Source organism: Salvia hispanica, chromosome 5, assembly GCF_023119035.1.
Source record: "Salvia hispanica cultivar TCC Black 2014 chromosome 5, UniMelb_Shisp_WGS_1.0, whole genome shotgun sequence".
Taxonomy (NCBI): domain Eukaryota; kingdom Viridiplantae; phylum Streptophyta; class Magnoliopsida; order Lamiales; family Lamiaceae; genus Salvia; species Salvia hispanica.
Window position 1 is genome coordinate 15356061 of NC_062969.1, and position 13656 is coordinate 15369716.

General features: G+C 36.9%; 4 protein-coding genes across 4 annotated transcripts; 3 read left to right on the plus strand and 1 right to left on the minus strand.

Moving 5' to 3' along the window:
• Window positions 1–1079: 1079 nt before the first annotated feature.
• LOC125189507 (zinc transporter 8-like) lies at window positions 1080–2343 on the plus strand. The gene is made up of 3 exons (XM_048086779.1): window positions 1080–1664; window positions 1808–1957; window positions 2038–2343. The coding sequence occupies exons 1-3, from the start codon at window positions 1080–1082 to the stop codon at window positions 2341–2343; spliced, it is 1041 nt and encodes a 346-aa protein (XP_047942736.1).
• A 1623-nt stretch (window positions 2344–3966) lies between these two features.
• LOC125189508 (probable leucine-rich repeat receptor-like protein kinase At1g35710) lies at window positions 3967–5148 on the plus strand. Its single transcript, XM_048086780.1, has one exon. The coding sequence runs from the start codon at window positions 3967–3969 to the stop codon at window positions 5146–5148; it is 1182 nt and encodes a 393-aa protein (XP_047942737.1).
• Window positions 5149–6261: 1113 nt separating this feature from the next.
• LOC125187341 (F-box/kelch-repeat protein At5g26960) lies at window positions 6262–7781 on the plus strand. The gene has a single exon (XM_048083908.1). It carries the CDS (start codon window positions 6376–6378, stop codon window positions 7570–7572), a length of 1197 nt encoding a protein of 398 aa, XP_047939865.1. The 5' UTR covers window positions 6262–6375; the 3' UTR covers window positions 7573–7781.
• Window positions 7782–9971: 2190 nt separating this feature from the next.
• Window positions 9972–13639, minus strand: LOC125187093 (25S rRNA (cytosine-C(5))-methyltransferase NOP2A-like). The gene is made up of 12 exons (XM_048083609.1): window positions 13550–13639; window positions 13373–13444; window positions 13226–13299; window positions 12908–12960; window positions 12175–12284; window positions 11968–12036; window positions 11805–11879; window positions 11072–11164; window positions 10916–10995; window positions 10736–10835; window positions 10256–10533; window positions 9972–10181 (listed from the first exon to the last, which is right to left on the minus strand). The coding sequence occupies exons 2-12, from the start codon at window positions 13388–13390 to the stop codon at window positions 10136–10138; spliced, it is 996 nt and encodes a 331-aa protein (XP_047939566.1). The 5' UTR covers window positions 13391–13444; window positions 13550–13639; the 3' UTR covers window positions 9972–10135.
• Window positions 13640–13656: the final 17 nt, after the last annotated feature.

Sequence of the window (13656 nt, forward strand, 5' to 3'; positions counted from 1 at the left end):
CTTTCAATAAGAACTAAATCAATACTTCCCGTTTAAATTCCATCGGGGGAGCTCTTACATTCACAAGATAACATACTACCAGTATATAGATCACAATACTACTACTACTACTATATCGGAAAGATCAAATACAAATTCTTTTGAATTTGTGATTTTGTTTGTTCTTTAAAATTGATCAATTTACTCCTAGTTTATATATGTGCTTCAGTGTTTTGTTGCATTTGCGTAATTTTACAAAATTCTCGTGTTTTAAGCCATAAATTTTTTTATAGATTTAAGACGATTAATTTAGTACATAGTGAGTACGAGAATACGTATCAATATATATGGCCACTGCTGCGGTTTTGACCTCTGTCACTCTAGTTAGTTTATTCAGTACATAGCGGTCTCTTATTCTCGTACCAACATTTGTGCCCACTATTACAATATCGACCTTCCCCACTCCAGTCGGTTTGTTTGGTACATAGTGGTCTCGTATTCTCGTACCAACATTTGTGCCCACTATTGCAATCTCGACCCCTCCACTCCATTGTCACATTAAAATTTAGTTCAACAGGAACAAACTATAATATCAACTTTATGACTTTTTAGTCCATATTTATATTCCATGTTAGTAAGCAATCTTCAATGTGAGAAAAATAAAAAAAAATTAATTTACTGAATTATCATTCAAATTTTGAAAAGTATATAGACAAACTATAATTAACCAAAAGCTAGTATGATTTTCATTATCCCAATATAGTGAAACCGTCTCAAACTCTCAATTGAACTGACACACCCTAGGTTTCAATATTTATCATACAATATAAATACCCATGTCATATTTTTTTAGCTTCCATAATTCTAGCCAAACTCTATAAATGTCGACATTCTATAAGTGAAAATTTATTTATAATTGTTCTCGAATTCTTTGTATATTTGAGTTACTCATGTCGACACTATCAGTAACTAAAACATAACTCTCATTAATATCTCAACAGATTAGAGTTAATCTTATACATCTCAACAGATTCAATCTATAACAACCTCAATAAATATAATTAATCTCAAAGACTCAAACAGTTATATTTTTTTCCCCAATGAAGACTCATTTCCTCGCCGCCACCATCATCATAATAATGCTGCCGGCGGCAGTCCTCGCCGACTGCACGTGCGAGGCGGAGGACGAATACCGCGACAAAGCCCTAGCTCTCCGCTACAAGTTGGCGGCTCTCGCCTCGATTCTGGTGGCGAGCGCCGCCGGCGTGTGCCTCCCTGTGGCGGCGAAGCGCTTCCCGGCGCTGAGCCCTAAAAGCAACCTTTTCTTCGTGGTGAAGGCGTTTGCGGCCGGCGTGATCCTCTCGACGGGCTTCATCCACGTGCTGCCCGATGCCTTCGAGAGCCTGACGTCCCCGTGCATCCCCGACCACCCGTGGGGGGATTTTCCTTTTACTGGCTTTATTGCTATGGTGGCGTCCATCGGGACGCTCATGGTGGATACTTACACGACGTCGTATTATAGGCGCCGGGCTAATGCCAAGGCGGCCGACGGAGGCGGTGATGAGGAGATGTTGGCTGCAGTGCATGACCGTGACACACATGGTCATGTACACCGTGGCGGGCTGGTGTCGTCAGACTCAGATTCTGACGACTCTGAGGAGCTGCGCCACCGTGTCATTTCTCAGGTCAATTTTTTTTTTTTCTATTTAGTTAAATTTTACCATGATTAAACATAGTGAATTTCTATTTAATTAGCATTATTTTGATTAATTGTTCAGTGTTAGGGTTGATTATTCATTGCTAATTCGATATTTTGTTTTTCTTTTAGGTGTTGGAATTGGGAATTGTAGTGCATTCTGTAATTATTGGAATTGCACTAGGTGCTTCCCAAAGTCCATCGACAATAAAGCCCTTGATTGCTGCACTGACTTTTCATCAATTTTTCGAAGGCATTGGTCTAGGAGGATGCATAAGTCAGGTACAAAATTATTATTTCCCAAACATGTTTAATCAAGAAATTAAACACATATTTATCCAACCTTTTCTTGTTATTTATAGGCAAAGTTCAATGTACGTGCCGTAGTAACAATGGCGGTTTTCTTCTCCCTCACAACGCCCGTAGGTATTGCCATAGGTATCGGAATAGCCAACATTTATAGCGAGACGAGCACGACGGCCCTCGTAGTTGAAGGTGTCTTCAATTCGGCATCGGCTGGTATACTAATATATATGGCATTGGTCGATCTTCTCTCCGCGGATTTCATGAGCCCTAGGCTCCAAAACAATGGAAAGCTTCAACTAGGGGCAAATTTAGCACTTCTTATTGGGACAGGGTGCATGTCCCTTTTGACTAAATGGGCTTAAATCATGAGTTTGTTTATATTTGTTTTTATCCATTTTTGGTCTTTCATGTTATGCACAGTGAGTTTATTGGAGTAGCAAATTCGGAATTTCACTTTTATATTTGATTCAAATCTTATTTTTAAGTTAGAATTCACGTAATAACTAATTGTTCATAATTATACAATAACAACAATTTTAATATTAATATAATTATTTTCTTAATATATGATTAAATTTATTACTATTATGGTGAATAATTTAATTTATTTTAACCAGCTATTGTTGTTTAACCAATACTATCTGTTCTTTCGACGTTAACACTACGCTTAAACGGCAATTGACATGTGTTTACGTAGCTCTTTCTAATAACCATCTTATTATTTGTCCACCATTATTCATCATTATCTCTCGCAATTTCCCATCACTCATACCCACAATAATTAACATTAATTTGAGTCATCATTGTCAAAACTTTGGCTATACCATTATAAACCAGTGGCTGAAGTTGCGAGATTGTGAGGTACTACAAGTGATTAGGTTTACTTTTGCAAAATATATTGGGATAAGCATCTTCTGAAACTGCTATGAGTAAAAATTGTGGAATAGAAAAGACTGAAGATGTTGGGATTGTGGTAATGATTGAGATAACCGTTTTTTTAATAATGTTGAAAATTAACTATAAGTACTATTTATATTTGAATTGATTACATAACGCATTAATTCCTTTAGTTATGAATCAATTAACATTTAATTAAGAATCAATTACCAATAGACTATTGGTCAACTCTATTAATAAAAAAATATATTTTTATCATATTTTCTTAGATGTCATTTATTTCTCTAGTATGAATATATTTTTTTTAATCTCAAATTAATCAAATCATTAGTTTTCCAATTCTATCTAAACTTTTTAGATTAAAACTTAATCAATTTCATTTAATTAATTAAGAAAATTTAAAATTTCAATCTTATATTGACTATATAGTACTATATTGCTACTTCACAGTACAAGTTATTATATAAATTAAATTAAATAAATTTAATTGAATCAAACATAAAACAAGAATGTATGACAATTAAAAGGATAAAAAATTAAAAATAAATAAAACAACAAAGTTTAGAAACTGCCACTAAGTAGTGTATCGTGTAAATAAGATACAGTAATATAGCAGAAATTGTTCCATTAATTAATCATAAACTATAAATATTTACCCGCATATATATCTTCTAACTAATAATTACATTGAATCTTTTCCTTACTATAGTGTATATTGTTATTTTACAGACCACAAGACACAAGTTATTGTATAATTATTATTCAACTTATATGTTATAGTGTAAATAAAATAAATTTAATTGAATCAAACAAAAAAGAAACAATAAAAAGAAGGAAAAAAATGAATAAAACATCGAATTATAGAAACTATCGTGTATATAAAATATAAGAATATAGCAGAAATTGCTCCACTAATTAATCCTACGCTACAAATATTTACACGTATATCTTCTAACTAAGGCAAGATAATTAGTAGTATTAATTAAATCTTTTCCTTATATACAGTCAAGGATAATTGCATTTATATAGAGATACCTAAAAGCAAGACTATACAGCTATTTTTCAAATCACTTCTTTTAAAATTCTCAATGACGAATTATCCAACCAAATACCTCCTTATCTTCCTCATCTTCCATTCCATTTTCTTCGGGTTTGGGATTCGACAATCTCGAGCTTCCTGCCACCCTACGGATAGAGAGGCACTCCTTGATTTCAAAAGAAGAATCACTTTTGATCCCTCAAAATTGCTTGACTCTTGGATTCCTAGCAAAGATTGTTGCACATCATGGAATGGAATCAAATGCAACCCTTCAACAGGCCGAGTCATCAATTTGGATCGTCGCGGGCTTTATCCCGATGACCGGCTCATAAACACCACAATGTCTGGAACATTGTCCCCATTTCTTGGGAATCTCTCTTCCCTTGAATCTCTCATTCTGTCCGATCTGAAGAACTTAACGGGCTTCATCCCATCTGAATTAGGCAAGCTTACTAACTTGCGCGAAATGTACATCGAATTAAACAATCTCGAAGGATCAATCCCAAGCACTATTAAGAGCATGAGTAAACTAGAAGCCCTAGTTCTTAGCGATAACCATCTCACGGGCCCCATCCCCCATAATCTTTTCAAGAAATTGAAGTCGCTAAAATACTTGGATTTCAGCAACAACAATTTGAGCGGAAGCTTACCTGAGTCCATAGAAAACCTATCCAATCTCACGTCATTGATTCTCACAAACAATCGCCTCAGCGGAAGCATCCCACCATCCATCGGAAACATGGACTCCCTCACTTCCATCGAGCTATCCGACAACAACCTGTCCGGCCCGATCCCGAACTCTATTGGCAACCTACGACGAGTTAATTTCCTGAATCTCGAAAACAACAATCTTAGCGGCAACATCCCCACAACCATTGGCAACATGATCAGACTCGTCTACATATACCTATCAAACAACAACTTAACCGGCAAAATCCCACCAACCCTATCAAAACTTGAGAATCTATTATACCTAGAGCTATCTAGAAACAGGCTTTCCGGCCCAATCCCACCCCAATTTGCCAACATGAGCGGCCTCGGAAGTCTAATACTATATGGAAACGGGCTTTCCGGCCCAATCTCACCCGAACTCGCCAACATAAGCGGCCTCGGAAATATATTGCTATCTAATAATAGGCTTTCTGGTCCGATCCCACCCCAACTCGCCAACTTGAGCGACCTCTCATTTCTACACCTTTCTGGCAACTCCCTCACAGGGAAGATTCAGTAGGGAATCTTGAATCATGAAGGTCTCATCGAGTTTAATGTTTCTTGGAATCGGTTGAGTGGGGAGATTCCGCCGCATAAATTCGATTTTCCAACTTCGGATTTTGCTGGAAATCCTGGTTTATGTGGAGCGCCACTGGCTCCATGTAACAACTAATTATGTGTTGTTTTCAAAACAGAATAATATAATTGATTATCATCTTATTGCTCCAATTACATTCTTTCTTACCAGTATTTTATCGATAGATTGTAGTAAATATAATGAAACTTGAAACGAAAATATAAAAATAGTTATGCTTAATAAATCCACGATGAGCCAACTAATCTATAATCTATAATCTATAGTCTATAATCTATAATCTATAATCTATAACTATATAAAAGTCAAGGTTTATTCTTAATTTGAATATTTAAGAATTATGAACATGAAGGTAATTATAAATTTGACAGTTATTGGAAAATGTTTAAAATTTTCAAATTTGCAGTTACACTAATACAATAAATAGGTTGCTCTAATTATGAGATTTGTAACTGAAATCAAAATTAAGCATTCTATTAATAATAATTATGATTTATAATGTTTTGCCGGAAGATCAATGCTCCTATATTTGACGTTTCGAGAGTTGGGGAGTCTAATAAAATGTAGTGTGAACTATGAAGCGTCATATATAGATGTTATGAAATGCCAAAATATTTTTAAAATGTATAAAAAATAATTGTATAAATTTAATTAATTAAGATGGCATTCATGTAAATATTTAGAATACTAAGACCAGTAATGACCAATTGAACGATTCGGTTGATAGAGAAACTGGTGGTCACTATCCATACATTTTAGTCATACTTTATTCTTACTATTATACTACAATTATCATACAATCTACGTAATGCAAGGAGAATCCTGAGTTGCACTTGCATCAATTACATCCTGCTAAATTTTAAAGATTGAATCCTCTGCTATAGTTCCAATTGATGTTGAGTATCCAATCGGAATTCTTAAAATATTTTATTATAAATTGCAATAGTTTATAAATTAGCATGGGTCCCGGGTCCCCAATCTCATTCATACGAAATCGAGATGTGTGGATTGGGTGGATTCCAAATTCCAAATCCCAAGTCCCAATCCTGTAATCCACAATCCAAATAAAATTTGACTAATTAGCATTACATTTCTCACAAAACCTATTACTCCATAAAGCATTATCATTGTTTGAGTGTGAGAGCCGCATACATGTCAGCAGCATCATGCTCCTCCCGGCACTTCTCATGGCTGATGAAATCCTGCTTCCCTAACCCCCAGCACCCCTCCGCCTTCTCCCCCACCACCATCGCCGACTCCTCAACCACCATCTCCTGCCTCCCCGATGACCTCCTATTGGAGTGCCTCTGCCGAGTCCCTCCCTCCACTCTCCCCTCCCTCCCCTCCGTGTGCCGCCGCTGGGCCCACCTCCTCAACTCCCCCTCCTTCCACCTCTTCCGCCTCCGCCACCACACCCTCCTCCACACCCTCTTCTCCATCTCCATCTCCAATTCCGCCCTCTTCGCCGCCGCCCTCCGCTTCCACCACCCCGATCCCTCCTGGAAGCTCTCCTCCTTCGTCCCCGCCATCGACAATGATTTCTCCCTCTTCTCGCATTTCCGCTTGGTCTCGCTCGCCCGGAAGATTTACATAATCGACCGCGCCGCGATGCTGCGCTGCGACACGTGGACGGGGACCATCGTGCCCAAGGCCGGGATGACGTTTCCCAGGAAGAAGTTCGCCGCGGCCGCCGTCGCCGGCCGGATCCTCGTCGCCGGCGGCTGCGCCAGGACGTCGGCGGTCGAGGCCTACGACCCCGACGAGAACGCCTGGCGCGTGGTGTCCGACGCGCCTCGCCGGAGGTACGGCTGCATCGGCGCGTCGGCCGACGGCGTGTTCTACGTCATCGGCGGGCTGAAGATCGGCCACGATCCGGCGGGGGCGGCGCACGTCTACGCCGGATCGATGGACCTGTACGACGTGGCGGCGGGGGGGTGGCTGAGGAGCAGATCGGTCCCCGGCGGGGGGTGCGTGGTGGCGGCGTGCGCGGCGGGCGGCGACGTGTACGTGCTGACGAGCCACGCGGTGGAGCTGGCGTTCTGGAGATTCGGCGCGTCGAGGAAGAGGGAGGGTTTCGGGGAGTGGTGCAGGATAAGGAGCCCGCCGCTGCCGGCGCAGGTTAGGCTGGACAGCGCGGTGAGGTTCAGCTGCGTGGGGGTGGGGGATAGGGTGGTGCTGGTGCAGGTGGTCGGGTGCATCGATGATCTGCTGAGGAGGAGCGGGAGGATGGAGAGGGGGCTCAGGGAGGGGCTGGTGTTGGTGTACGATTGCGGCGGGGATGAGTGGAGTAGAGCGCCGGACATGCCGCACCTCATACGACGCGCCGCCTGCGTGTGCGTCGAATGCTAACGTGTCTTTTTTGACTTTTTCGAGGCAGAGTGGTGTTTCGTCCGCTTTAGGCTTTTGCTAATTCATATCGACCGTTGTGTAAAATTTATTCTTTTTTTTTTTTTTACTATTAATTGATTATTGATTATTTTATGTGGAGATAAACAATTGAAATTTGGACCCAATAATATTTGAGGTCCTTTCTAGTAAAATAGTAATACTTTGGGTGATGTTTGTCCATTTTCCCTTTTTTTTCTTAAGAGGTAGTAAAATATTTCTATTACCTATATTCATTAACATAAGTTATTTACTCCTGTAAGATAAATACCTTAAATGATGTTAAATAGTTTCATTTGCTAGTTTTAAAAAGAGATATATTATGTGAGTTTAGCATTATAAAACAAACCTTCCTATTAAAAGATTGTTCAAAGTAATAGTAAAATTTCCATGATAAACAATTGTCTTATACGGAGTACTCTATTTCTTGATATAATCTATTTTCATTTTATTTCAATTCCTTAAAATTATGCATTTTCTATTTTAAAAAATTCTATAATGTACTATATTTTATAGATATACATAGTGTTATGAAATTTGTAAGGATATTTTAGTTGCATAACTTAGATATTTGGCTAGATTGAAATGCATGATGATATTATTCCTTTTTCATATACACGTTGATCTAAGATCCAAAATTAAAAAGGTTAAATCCTAAATTATTTAGTTTGTACCAAAATTCACATAAACTTTCAGTAAATTCAATATAAAAAATGTTTTATTATGTTGACATTAATATTATTCTAAATGTCAAAACATATATAGTTACAAATAAAATATACATATACATCAAACTAAAATAGTGGACTTTAATTTTGTCGAATCACCTATTCATTGTAGAATTTTTGTAATTGTGTTAGTTTGATTGAGGTTGATGGTATTAGTTCTCATTAACCTAATTATTGACTATTTTGCTTAATTGATTACCGAATTTGGAATTTCATAATTAATTCAATTTCAAATTCAAATTCATATTTTAAGTTGAAAGAAAAAGTGAAAATTGGTTGAATTAAATTATAAAGAAGATATCAAAACTACTAGTTTCACCTACACTCTAAATGACATATGTTAGTAAATATAGTCAATGAATGATTTTGTTTGTCAAACCAAAAAATCAGAAAAGATAAATATCTTATTATAGTGCATATAGAACTCAATTCTCCCGGACTACTTTCTAGAAGCACGCATTCTAAAAACTCAACACATTGTTTTAAGTCATCAAAATTTTTTATCGGGTATATAGTAATTTGATTTAGTAATAAAAATAGCCCACGGTAAAATTCTGACGTTGACAAAAACTTAAGAGAAGAATATACTTTAAATTGAGAAATGTGATTCACTAATTGATCGGCACTTGATTACAATTTACTTATAAAACAAAAAATGCAAACTAATGGAATTACTAGACAACTTGCTTTGATTCTTCAACCCTCTAGATTTAAATGTAAGTTGCAGTATCAGTTTTGTGTTACGTTTCAATAAATAATTGATACTACTTCTCATTAATTAATGATGTTCATGGAAGCAATCTAATATAAAATGATTTATTTTATTAGTAGTACTACTAAATAACTCGAAATACTTTTTAGATTCCATTGGAAGTTAATTGTATTTGCATTTTTCACTCATTGATAGGGATTTAGGGAGGAGTAGTAGTACTAAATTGGTTGAAGAGATATTAAGATGGAGAGTTTGAATTCTAATATGAACCTATGCTTTCTCGTATTTATTTAATACTATATCTTATAGCCGTCCACTAATATCCTAGTAGTACTAAATAAAATCACACATACCAATTAAATATTTTCCTCGTATTTTGTAGGTTAAAATCACACAAATAGCAATAACTATCATATGTAGGCTGACTAGATTCAGCAATTCAAGCCTACGTCATTCGAAAAGTATAACTACAAAATCAATCCAAAACAACTAACATCGAGTCAAATCTTTATTAGGGAGAAATTAATTGCATTTGCATTTTTTACTCATTGATTGGGAATTGAAATCCTAAATTAATTTGTTGAAGTAATGAAACCTGTTTGGTAACTATGGTTGGTGAGGTTGTCCACATCCACCTAGATTTTCTATCATTACTCAACCTAAAAAAGTTGCAGCGCTTATGCATAGTGATGCTGTTAACAGACACCAACATTTTATAATAAAAGAAATTCACATTTTAATATTAAAATTCATAATTAAATTATTATGGTGTATGGAAGCGCATCCCCTGTGCATTCAGCCATCCAAAACCAACTTGTTATAACACATTTTTGAAAAATCAGGATTTGGTCATGACCTTAACAAAATATATCCACTTTATATGTTTATATCATCTCATTATTCTAAAAATCCAACCAAGAAAATTAGAAACATTGAAATCACATTTAATAAGTACTCCATGTAACAAAAACAGCGATCTAAAATATTGGAAGATGGGAGTTATGAATAAAATTGTGATAAGCATACATATCCCACTTCTAACCTATAGTCCTGTCTGTGCATAGAATAGGATGGCTGCTTTCCACCTTTACCTTTTTCTCTTTGATTCCCTTAAAGCCTGTCGTTTCTCTTCCCTGCAAACCAACATAATTAAATAAGAAAACTAAAAAAGGCTTCTTACAAGTAATGATCACAATTACTACTATACCTGTTTTTTGCAATCTCCTCTCTTGAAGGCCATTCCCTTTTCTTTCTCTTTTCCTTTTCCTTCAAAGATGGCTGCTTCCCTGTCCTAACTCCGTTAGAGGATTCGCTCAATTGTTTCTTCTCTTTGACAACCTCTTCTGTCGCAATTTTGTCAGTCGATTGTTTCTTCTCGTTGACAATCTCTTCCTGGTCATTGCTTTCCATCAACTCGGGTTCCTCCTCCACCTCCCCACCTTCAGACTGTTGAAATGCTGGCTTCATGTTACTCATTTTCTTTAGCTGCACAGTAAATCAGATATACGACAAAAAGTCAGTATTGGCGGAAAGAGTATTATCAGCAGGGACTAAATGAACAGAGTATCAAGTATTAAGTTCTCGTTCAACTCAGTGAAACTGGAAGCAAACTGATAGATAGCACAAACGACAGACATAAGGGTTCAATCAATTGAAGCAGAGTGGTGGGTATGGAGTGTGGACATACCTTAGCTACAAAGAACCCATCCATATTGTGGACGTGGGGATAAAAGCGCCTTGTCTTGTCCAGGGAAGTGTGAAAACGATGCCCTCTAAAACGAATGAATCTGGAAGCAAAACAAGGGATTGTCAGAATCATAAAAATTAATTATCGTAATCTTTCTATAGAATATGTAGTGAGAAGTACCCAGGACGTCCGAAATCAAGGCCACAAGGAACAACTTTAACATCCCTCTTCTTGAGTGCATAATCGATGACTGCTTCATTCTGAAAACTACAGAAGCTGAGAAGAGGATAATAGAATGCAATAGGAGATCTAGTAGGTACCCCAAAAGCTACAAACCTCAGCAACCATTATGGAACATGTGGAGTAGACAATGTATCCTCCAGACTTTGAGTTGGCATCCACAAGATCTATCGCGGCAAGAATTAATTGCTGCAAGAGGAAAGGAAATAAATGATTTTTGGAGCAATTATTTTTGCATACTGAAAACAATGGCCTTTGTGGATAGTAACATCAATTTCTTCTTGGAAAAAAGGCAGTCATTCCTAAGCCATTCGATAGTTAATGATGACATCAGTTAGAAAATTATGTTGATGATTAAGCATTGTGGACTGAGGAGAAAGCCAAAAAGTGTGCACAATTATTTACTACTAGAAACACATAAGCATAACTTTTCACACCAACACTTTAATCTTATAGAATTAGATTCTCTTATCAGTGCAGCGGAAAGCACAAGATTCTTACCCAGAGAAGGACTTCCAACATAAGATGCTAGATATCTCTTAATCAGTAATGGGAAGCAGTGTTACAGATAAAACAAGAGCTGCCTCAAAGTGCAGTTGATTCACCACAATGCATTAAACGAAACTAGCAGAGTATTGCTGGTAGATAGGTTTTGCTAACTAATTCATTAAATCTGAACATCTGCAATCAACTCCAGACTACATACGAGATAAAAAAGGATAACGGATTCTTTCAGAACCAACAACCCGATTGTGCTACAATGACAGGTCATAAGTAATGACGTGGTTTCATATTTTAAAAGAACAATGAATTGCAAATTCAAGCACACCTTTTGTAGATGAGCACAATTTTGTATGTCTAAAGCACTTTTTGAGGTTTTCACAGACTCGTCCTTAGATATAACCTGCAACCAAGAGTAAATCGCATTGATTTTCATAATATCAAGTTTAAAAAAAAGCTGCACGCATTCTAGAATATATTTGACTTCTTACACCAGTGCCACTGCAAGGAGCATCCAATAAAATCCTATCGACAGAGTTGATTCCCAGGACTTTGGGCAGCTGAATTTGATGCAGAAAGAGGGAAATATTATTTTCACCTCAAGGTAATAGGGTGACAGGACGAAAAAAGAACACACACAAACACATGTGCATTAAAACTTTTTAAGAGAAATAGGAATATTGAGCTAAGATTATTACCTCCCTCGCATCATAGTTAGAAACTATGGTGTTTGTTACACCCATCCGATGTATATTTGCAGTGAGGGATTTGAGTCTGGACTCCTTCATCTCATTTGCATAGATCATACCTTTCAGAAAAGATCGTGTGTCAGTCCCATGTAGCATTATCATCAAGTATTACCTTGGGCCTTGGCACATATAATAATGGTTCATTTAGTCTGAAATAGATAGTAACTGGAGCATGCATATTTTGATCCAGAGTAAAAGTATAAATGGTGTGAATTGTACATGTTAAAATTAGAGGTATCAATAACTGAGCTGAACCATTTTTTTAGGCATAATATATGTTTGAAAGAAAAGGAGAGTGATTTTCTCCCCCTAGCAACAGAAATATGATGAAGTTAGTGATAACTGATAAGCACTTAAACCATAGACTTCAACACTAATACAGAATCGCATGGTGACAGCGATAGCTTACAATTAATTTAGAAAATACAGATTTGGTTATAAGCTACTATAAACCTTAACATTTTCGAACAGTAGGATGATAAGATAATGGATCCTCAGTGGTTTTGAATTTTGATTCACAGATTTTTTTTGAAAAATATGTTTCGGAAATAAGACAGTTCTACAAAGTCAAATTGAGGCATTTTTTCAGTTTTATACACAGTGAAGATGAGCAGAAGCATAAAAGATAATTTATAACAGATATTACATAAAGCCGTATTTTTACATCAAATCCGTTTCTCACCTGTATTTTTCATAAGAGCTGCAATGTATGTAGTTTTACCACCAGGCGCAGCCCTATAAATGCACCAATTAGGTCAGAAAGGGAAGAGCATACAGAATCAACAGACTTGTACCAAGCAAACATTTTTGCTTCAAGTATAAACTGGACTTATGAAAGTTGATTGTAAAATTGAAAGTGCAATGGGGGAGTGAAATAAAAAGAAAAGGTTAAAAATGGATTCCCCAGGAATCAAACTGTAATAAGTAAAATAATAAATGAGTAAAGACCACAAAGAACATAAACAATTGCATAGTAGTTGTATGAATGGCAAATACTCACGCCATGTCAACAACTCTCTCTTTCTCCTGAGGAGCAAGGGCCATTATGGGCAAAAAAGAGCTTGCGCCTTGAAGCTGCAAGCCCAACAGACCATTAGCTTTATTTGATATGATAAGCTAAGGGTAGATAATAGAGATATGAGAATACCATATAATGACCAGCCATGTATTCTGGAGTGGCCCCAATCGGAACTTGGGAATCATATACAACCAAACCCACCTAACAAAACAGGAGTATCATCACCTCAACATTCGTGCTTTAATGTTATGGATAAGGACTAAAAATATCCCAGCCATTGCTCACATACTAAAAGTAAAATCTTACTTTGGACCATTTGCTTAATGGATCAAGGTTGACTCCTCTGTTTAAAAGAACACCAGCCAAGTCCCTCCGTCGAGTCTAAGATACAAAACAGAGGCATCAACAGGAAG

Bases quoted from the DNA above. Each gene is read 5' to 3' on its own strand.
- LOC125189507 (XM_048086779.1), top strand. From the start codon at position 1,080: ATGAAGACTCATTTCCTCGCCGCCACCATCATCATAATAATGCTGCCG. The intron at 1,665-1,807 runs GTCAATTTTTTT...TTTTTCTTTTAG, and splicing joins GCCACCGTGTCATTTCTCAG to GTGTTGGAATTGGGAATTGT. The intron at 1,958-2,037 runs GTACAAAATTAT...TGTTATTTATAG, and splicing joins TAGGAGGATGCATAAGTCAG to GCAAAGTTCAATGTACGTGC.
- LOC125189508 (XM_048086780.1), top strand. From the start codon at position 3,967: ATGACGAATTATCCAACCAAATACCTCCTTATCTTCCTCATCTTCCAT.
- LOC125187341 (XM_048083908.1), top strand. From the start codon at position 6,376: ATGTCAGCAGCATCATGCTCCTCCCGGCACTTCTCATGGCTGATGAAA.
- LOC125187093 (XM_048083609.1), bottom strand. The intron at 12,961-13,225 runs GTGAGTATTTGC...GTGCATTTATAG, and splicing joins GAGAGAGTTGTTGACATGGC to GGCTGCGCCTGGTGGTAAAA. The intron at 10,182-10,255 runs GTATAGTAGTAA...GTTGGTTTGCAG, and splicing joins GAGGAGATTGCAAAAAACAG to GGAAGAGAAACGACAGGCTT.